The sequence below is a fragment of the Plasmodium gaboni genome, chromosome 9, assembly GCF_001602025.1.
Source record: "Plasmodium gaboni strain SY75 chromosome 9, whole genome shotgun sequence".
NCBI classification, from domain to species: domain Eukaryota; phylum Apicomplexa; class Aconoidasida; order Haemosporida; family Plasmodiidae; genus Plasmodium; species Plasmodium gaboni.
The window spans coordinates 607,461-616,732 of NC_031489.1; the positions used below are offsets into that span (position 1 = coordinate 607,461).

General features: G+C 19.9%; 3 protein-coding genes across 3 annotated transcripts; 2 read left to right on the top strand and 1 right to left on the bottom strand.

Moving 5' to 3' along the window:
* Window positions 1–1,834: 1,834 nt before the first annotated feature.
* Window positions 1,835–3,874, top strand: PGSY75_0917500 (hypothetical protein; the record flags this gene model as incomplete). The annotated part of the gene is made up of 1 exon (XM_018785586.1): window positions 1,835–3,874. The coding sequence occupies one exon, from the start codon at window positions 1,835–1,837 to the stop codon at window positions 3,872–3,874; it is 2,040 nt and encodes a 679-aa protein (XP_018641927.1).
* A 907-nt stretch (window positions 3,875–4,781) lies between these two features.
* Window positions 4,782–7,250, bottom strand: PGSY75_0917600 (putative pre-mRNA-splicing factor ATP-dependent RNA helicase PRP43; the record flags this gene model as incomplete). The annotated part of the gene is made up of 1 exon (XM_018785587.1): window positions 4,782–7,250. One exon carries the CDS (start codon window positions 7,248–7,250, stop codon window positions 4,782–4,784), a length of 2,469 nt encoding a protein of 822 aa, XP_018641928.1.
* An 842-nt stretch (window positions 7,251–8,092) lies between these two features.
* On the top strand, window positions 8,093–9,154 carry PGSY75_0917700 (putative XPA binding protein 1; the record flags this gene model as incomplete). Its single annotated transcript, XM_018785588.1, has 1 exon — window positions 8,093–9,154. The coding sequence occupies one exon, from the start codon at window positions 8,093–8,095 to the stop codon at window positions 9,152–9,154; it is 1,062 nt and encodes a 353-aa protein (XP_018641929.1).
* Window positions 9,155–9,272: the final 118 nt, after the last annotated feature.

The following is a 9,272-nucleotide window of genomic DNA, read 5'->3' on the forward strand; positions in this document are numbered from 1 at the left end:
GAAATTCTTCCTGAACGGTTCATAAAATATTTACCCGAACTTTTAAAATATATTAATAATTAACCTGACTATAATGAAAAAATAAAGACATATATATATTTATATAAACAATGTACACTTATATTAATATATATTAGTTAAGTGTTTTGTGTGTTTTATTCATCTTTTATATTTTTATTTAACATATATATTTTATTATATTTGATTTTTTTCATTCTCCGAAATAAGAAAATATACCTTATATGAAAATAAAAACAAATGTATCTGCAATATTATAATACATTATAAATTTATAAATATATATATATATTTTATCATAACACTTGCTACTTTATCAAATAAATTGTATTAATATATACATGTAATTGTTATATAATATGTATGTATATTCATAAATCTGAATTATCTGTTTTTCAATCAATTTTATCAGTATATATTTTTATTTTATTTTTTTTTTCAATCAATTTTATCAGTATATATTTTTATTTTATTTTTTCCTTTTTAATAAATTAGAACTTTTGAAGTATTAATGTAGATTTGAAGTGACAAATAAGAAAATATGAAGTATGTTTCAGTCAAATGAATTATAATTTTTGTACATTAATGAGAATATATAAACATACATATAATTGTATGGAAAATTATGAACACTTAAAAGAAAAAATGTTTCATAATTGGAATTACATATATGCGTTAATAAGAATAAATGAGAAATCTCATTATAAAGATAAAAAGGAAAATAAACGAATTAATAATTATATATATATAAATATATAATATGTTATATTTTAATCAAGAAGTAACATATATATAATTAAAAAAAAAAATAAATAAAATAATACATATATAATACATATATATTGCTTGGATATATTGAAGTGTATTATTTTATATATATATATAGTTTTATTTTTTTTTATATTTATCTTGAATAAAATGTAAGAAAAATAGATACTCAATATATACATGTTAATAAAGTTATATGCTTTTTAAATATTTTGAAAAAAATTTTAACTAGTACAAAATATTATTTAGACAAATAGTTCATTTTTTTCAATTATTTTTCTTATGCTTCTTTTTAATACTATATAAATACAAATATATATATAATATATATATATTACATACATTAATGTGTAATGTATTTGTAAAAAGGGATTAAAATAAATATATCGAATTTTCTAATAATGTAATTATAAAATAGTAGGAGAAAAAAAAATTACTACATTTTAAAATATGAGATGAAAATGTTATAATAATTATGATAATGTATGAAGTACAATATATTTGTATTTTTATTTAACATTAAATGTGTAAAAAAAAATAAATTATAATAAAAATGAAATGAAATATGTATATATAATATATATATATATATATATATATATATGGTAATGCATATGAATATACTAATATGTGCTCTTTGTTGACTATTACACAAATATATATAATATCAAAAATAGATCAAATATTCCAATATTTATTTATATATATTATATGTATTATTACATTTTGAAAATTTTTTAAATTTGATTTATTTAATACATTAATAAAAATTGACATTTAAGATCTTGCCTTATTTTTTTTAATTTTTTATTTTTATATAAACTAGCAAAAAAAAAAAAAAAAAAAAAAAAAAAAAAAAAAAAAAAAAAAAAAAAAAAAAAAAAAAAAAAAAAAAAAAAAAAAACATATATATATATATATATATATGTATACTTATAAATATATTCATTTTGAAGGGAAAAAAAAAAAAATTAGTACATATTAATGTAAGAAACTGGTTTAACACATTTATTATATTTATATATTATGAACACACAGGTTATTCAAGATGGTAATTAATAATGAAGAAGTAAATACTATGAATGAAGCTGAACTGAAGAGAATATATTACGAGAATTTTATTGAAGAATTAAATGATGAAGAATTAATGTATAAGAAAACAGTCGAAGATTTATTTTATATATACAAATCCTTTGGGTTTATATATTCCATAATAAAAAAGGCTAATTTATTATTAAGTAAAGAAAATTGTGATACTTTTTTGAAATCCTTAGTAAGTTTCATTGATGAACTCTTTTTATATAACCCTTCTTTATTTAACAACGAATTAAATAATGGATTGAATGTACCATATGTAAATAAAGACAATATACTTCCAAATAAGAAAAGAAAATATGCAACTGACGGAGGTTTAAATGATATGAATGATTTGAATGATAGCAATGATACTAATGATACGAATGATATGAATCATACAAAAGATATGAATGATATAAACAATATGAACAATGAAAATACATCATTTATGAATATCATGTCAAAAACTTATGTTGAAGAATTAATTAAAGATATTAAAAATATAGATGATAATTTTAGTGAATCTAACTGTAGTGATTTTTTATATATTGTAAAAAATATTTTAAAAATGAAAAATACCAGTGATATTGAAACTGTTAAGAATAGATTTGAGAAAATAAAAAATATATTAAACATAGGAAAAAGTATATTTGACAAAAAAGATATTCTTTACGAAATGAATGATCCTAAAAAGAAAGCACATGAACATATAGATGATATGTATACAAAATTAAATAACATTGAGCCAATTATTATTTCTATTATATATAAACAAAATTTTTGGTATAATAATATATTAAATAAATCTGAATATGATAGTATTAATTCTATACTAAATCTTAACATAGATGTAGATAATGAAAAAATAGAACAAGTATATACAGAAGTATTATTATTATTAAGTGAAGAAATGACACAGAATAAAGATTTACATTTTGCTAAAGAAAAATTAGAAAGATTAAAAACAAGTTATGATGCAGAAATACAACGTAAATTGCAACAAGAAATGGAATTAACAAAAAAGCTAGATGATAAGAGAAAAGCTGTTCAATTTATTATTGATAGATATAATGAATATACATGGTTTGATAAAAATTCACCTAAAAAACATTCATTTTATATATTAGGTATTAATCCTAGAAATATTACAGAAGAACAACTAAAATCTTTTGGTAAGAGATTAAAACATATTTTACATCCTGATAAAGAACCAGATACTGAATGGAAGAAAAAAGCAGAATCTGCTTTTAAAGAAGCTTCTTTAGCTATCTTAGGTTGTCAACAAGAATTTAAAACAAAAATCTTGAAAAATTTAGAACCTGGACCTCTAGCTCCATATTTAACACTAATTGGTATTGAAAGTAATACAAATGAATCTAATGAAAAAGATAATATAAATAAAAATAAATCATCTAATTTAAATGATAATAATAATAATAATAATAATTTAAATGGTGCAACAACGTTTCATCCTTATTATCCAACCCAAGTATATTATCCTAAATGTGAATTAAAATGTGTAGACCAAAAAATTGGTACAGTACTTATTGATATTAAATGTCCTGTTCAATTAGGTGTTATTAAAAAAGTTATTTTATATGTGCATAGACCAATATATGGTAATGAACCCATGAATTTAATACCAGATGATACCTTTTTATCTTATAAAAAAGAACATAATGTTAATGTTAAAAATTTAAATCAATCTATTGAAGTTCGAGTTGATTATGTTCAACCGTTAGAAATTGCGTCTTCTACAAAATATTATATAGGTATACAATTAATAGCTGAAAGGGGAAATACAATGATAAACTGGAATTCTATTAATATAACCTTACATAAATTTAGTAATAAAAATATTATAAAAAAATTGTTAACATCTTTTAAAAATGCAACCTTTATAAATCAAGCACAATTAAATAATATTTTAGCAAATGAAAATAAGGACGAAATGACGAAATTTTTGAATGAATGTATAGCAGCTGCGAAGCTATGGGCCCAAACGGTTTAGAAATGGTTTCATATAAAAGGATACATAAATAAATAAATAAATAAATAAATATATATATATATATATATATATATATTTTGATGAATATATTATATAAATTATAGTATATTGTATGGAATATTATCATTTATATAAAATATAAATTAATATAAAAATGAAATAGATAATTATTTATTATTTTTTTTATTATTTTTTTTATTATTTTTTATTTTTTTATTTATTTTATTTTATTTTATTTTATTTTATTTTATTTTTTTTTTAAATCAACCAAATGTACCATTTTTAAAAATAAACCTAATATTTTATATATTACCAAAAAGTATAAATATAAATTTTATGATAATATATATTTCATATTTAAAAATTATAACTGTTATACAAAAATATAACATCTATAAGGTATTATATAAAATTAAATATTTATTTTTAATGTCAATTGATAACACAGCAACTAAATTCATTTATATATCATATGTAACCAATATTATGATACGTTAATTTTTTTTTTATATTTATTTTTATATTAAAACAAAATTCAAGGAAACAGTTTATGTGTTCGAATTTTTATTTTAAAAAAATATAAAATTAGAAAAAAAAAAAAAATAAAAAAAAACATATATATAATATTATATATATGTATAAATATTCAAAAAATTATTTCCAAAAAAAAAAAAAAAAATATGGTTAAGGATATATAAAAAAATGTTAATATAAAGAGGACACTTTTGTGTATCATTTACAATTTGTTATTTTTTTATTTTATTCAATGTGTTTATCCATTTGACAAAAAAAATAAAATACACACATAAATATATATATATATATATATTTATTTATTTATTTATATTTAAAATATAAAATTCCATTCCTAGAAGTATCAAAAAATATATTTCATATACTTTTTTGTTTAATGGTTCAAGAATTTTTTATGCAACATTTTCAACTCATTTTTTGCTTCACTATTCGGAAGGTCTTCTAAGCTATAATAATTTCTAGCTATTTCTAGGAGCCATTTGCCCTCAATTTTTGTTACAGTTCTAATAAAATTTTTACTAGTTAATAAGAGTTCATGATATATAACCCATTCTGGATTCATTTGAAACACAGTAGATGGGTGTAAAGTAACCATTTGTATATCTTTAACAGTAATGTAATATCCTTTACTTGTTTTATATGCTACTTGTTGATAAAATCCACTTAATAAAGCCTTCCTAATATTTATATAATATTCAGGACTTGAAGGTTTAATAGAAAGAATTTTTAAATTTAATCTTTCCATAATTCTTAATAATTGTTGTCTTACATTTTGAGCTGATGTCATAGCTCTATGATTTAAATAATATTCAAAACAAAATTTTTTTGATTCATTTGTATCAACAAGTGCATGTTTTACATATGCATGAAATGCATTAAGTAAGGTTAAATGATCTCCATCTAAATGTGAGAATCTCATTTTCATTTCATCTGCTTCTTTAGCCTTTACCTTTGGTCTTAAAAAACAATTAGGAACAGATAACATTGCAGCTATAGTTAATATTTCACTAGAACATGAATAATTTGGGGATTCAATTAATACTTTGGCTAGCTGAGGATCTACAGGAAATTCAGACATTAAATGTCCTTTGTTTGTCAAATCTCCTTCATCATCTAGAGCACCCAAATAATTTAATTGTTCTAATGCTCTCATCAATGTTTCTGGAGCAGGTGGATCCATAAAATCAAAATGAACTAAATCATCTATACCTAATTTCTTTAAATTTAAAACAACTGAACCTAAATTAGATCTTAATATTTCTGGATATGTTTGTTCTGGTAATGTTTGTTCAAAACATTTTTCAGTATACAATCTAAAACATTTCCCTGGTTTAGTTCTACCAGCTCTTCCAGCTCTTTGTTGAGCAGAAGCTTTAGATATTGGTGCAATTAGTAATGACTCAATACGTGCTCTAGGATTATATACTTTTTGTTTTGAAAATCCTGGATCAATTACATAGACAATACCATCAATAGTTATAGATGTTTCAGCAATATTTGTTGCTAATATACATTTTCTTCCATTTTTATCACCTTTATATCTAGGTTTTGGTGGTGGTTCAAAGATTTTTTGTTGTTGTGCTGGTGGTAAAGATGAATATAAAGGTAGTACAACCAATTGACCAGCATTCATATTTCTTGAAACAACTTTTTCAATTTCTTTTTTTGTCATTTCAATTTCTTCTTCACCTGTTAAAAAGACCAATATGTCTCCTTCATCCTCATTTATATGTATATCATATACTGTTCTAATAACAACCTTTACATAATCTTTTTCAGCTTGTAGTGTATAAAATATCTCTACAGGGAATAATCTTCCTGGTATATTTAAAATTTTTGAATCATTAAAAAATTTTTGAAACTTTTCTGCATCTAAAGTTGCAGACATTACTATTAATTTTAAATCATTTCTTTTTTCTTGAATATTTTTAATGACACCAAATAATATATCAGTAGCTAACGTCCTTTCATGTGCTTCATCTAATATTATAGCATTATATCTTGTTAGCATAGGATCATTCATAGATTCTCTTAATAACATACCATCAGTTAAATATTTTATTATAGTTTTATTACTAGATTTATCTTCAAATCTTATGGTATAGCCAACATAAGTACCTAATTCAACATCTAATTCTTCTGATACTCTCGCAGCTACACTCATAGCTGCTACCCTTCTTGGTTGTGTAACAGCTATAGATTTTTTTTCTGTATATTTTGATTCTAAAACGAATTGGGATATTTGTGTTGTCTTTCCACTACCTGTATCTCCAACGATAATTAGTACATTATTTTTCTTAAGTAATTTTAAAAAGTTCTTTTTAGCACTCCATGCTGGTAACTTTTTTTTCTCTTCTAAAAGTTGTAGATACCTCTGACTGTATCTTTGATTGGTCAATTTGTTGATCATTGAATCGTCATCATTATTGGTGACGACACTTGTATGACTATTAGATTGAACATTATTATTATTAATATTATTATTTTCTTTAGTTGATATATTATTTTCGATATTTGTACTATTACTTAAAATATTATTTTCTACGTTAACATTATACTTATTTAAGTTTTTATTATTAGTTATATTATAATCCATATTTTTATTATCTTTATCAACAATATTATCTTCATTTATCTTGTTATTATCATATAAGGTTTTTTCATTATCGTCTTGTTCATTACAATTATTATCTAATTTTATCTTTTTATTATTTTCCTCATTTATTATATTATCTAGCTTTTTTTTTTTTGTACGTTCATTGGTAATATTTGTACCTTCATCTGATACGGTATTTCGATCTAGCGAAATATTATTGGATTGATTATCTTCTTCTTCGCTCATTTTTTCCTTAATAAATTATTCATAAGAAATATATTTTAAAATAAACATTTATATTTTCATATATTTTATAAACATATACTATAAATATTAAATTATATGTGACAATCAGTTATATGTTTTTTTAAAAATTTTTTCTACATATATATAATATATATATTGTAAAAAAAATATTATATAAGTTATTTTTTATTTATTTATTTATTTTTTCTTGGAATCAATTGAAAGTACCTCTATAAAAAAAATAATAAAGCAAAGCTTGTATTGTTTATTTATTTTATAATATATATATATATATATATATATATATATATATATTATTTCAATATAGATGATAATATATAATATTAATAAGATATAAATATTTATTATATTTATTTATATATGTATATATTTTTTTTGGTATACATTTTTTTATGTATATAATAAAAAATAAAGTAAATAATTATAAATATAGGTGATAAATTAATATTGATGCATATATATATAAAATAATATATGAGAAATTATATATATATATATATTTAAATACAGATGCGTGAATATATGTAGAAAAATATATATTATATATATTTATATATATATATATATATATATATATATAATAAAAAAATAAAATGAAAAAACCTTAAAAATATCCATAACATAATATTTTTAATATTAAATATATATTAAATCATAGCAACCCTTATAGGAAATATATATATATTTTTTTTTTTTTGTATACAATAATATTTTTATATTATAAATGAAATATTTGGTTGAGAATTAGAATATTATATATATATATATATATATATGTATTTTTTTTTTTTTTTTTTTTTTTTTTCATAATACCTTTGAGTATGTGGTATGGGCAGCTTGTTATTGGTCCTCCTGGGTCAGGCAAATCAACATACGTTGCTGGAGTAACCCATATATTAAAACAAATAAATAGAAAAACAGTAATTATAAATTTAGATCCATTTATTGAAAATGATATATATGAAGCAGATATAAATATAAGCGATTTAATAGATATAGAAAAAGTATTTTCAGATATGGGATTAGGACCAAATGGTACATTGATATATTGTATGGAATATTTATTAATTAATATTGATTGGTTAGAAGAAAAATTAAAATTATATAAAGATTGTTATTTAATTATTGATACACCAGGACAGGTAGAATTATATACACATAATGATGCTTTAAAAAATATAATTTCAAAATTAAATAAATTAAATTGTAGATTAACTTCTGTTCATATTGTTGATAGTACCTTATGTTCAGATGGTTATAAATATATTAGTTCTTTACTTTTATCTTTATGTAGTCAAATACATCTCGAATTACCTCATGTTAATGTATTTTCAAAAATTGATCTTTTAAAATATTTTAAACATGATCTAAAATTCCCTTTAAGTTATTATGTAGAAGCACAAAATTTAAATCAACTAATACTTTATGAATCATATAAAAATTATTCTTCATCAGATGATGAAAATATAAACAATAAAACAAAAAATACAAACGTACACAATTATAATAATAATAATGTGACGCAAACAGATAATATAAATTATAATGAATCAAAACAAGATCCTTTTCTTCATGATATTATAAAAAATGAAAAAAAAAATTATAAAAAATATTCAAATAAGTTTCTAAAATTAAATGAATATATTTGTGAAACAGTGGAAGATTATAACTTAATAAATTTTGCTCTCTTAGATATACAAGATAAATTTAGTGTTCTTAAATTATTAAAAATTATTGATGGTGCTAATGGATTTAGATTTACATCAATATATTCAGAGTATAGTTTATTTGATACATATGTGGAAAATATTGAATACGATTGTGATGATATTGAGGAAAAAATTATGGCTACCTCTGATGAAGACGAAAAAAATAAAAATTGAAAAATAAAAAAAATAAATAAAAAATAAAAAAAATAAAAAATAAAAAATAAAAAAAAAAATGTTAAGAAAAGAAAATATGGCGCATCAAATATCATTGTGAAAATATATAAATAAATAA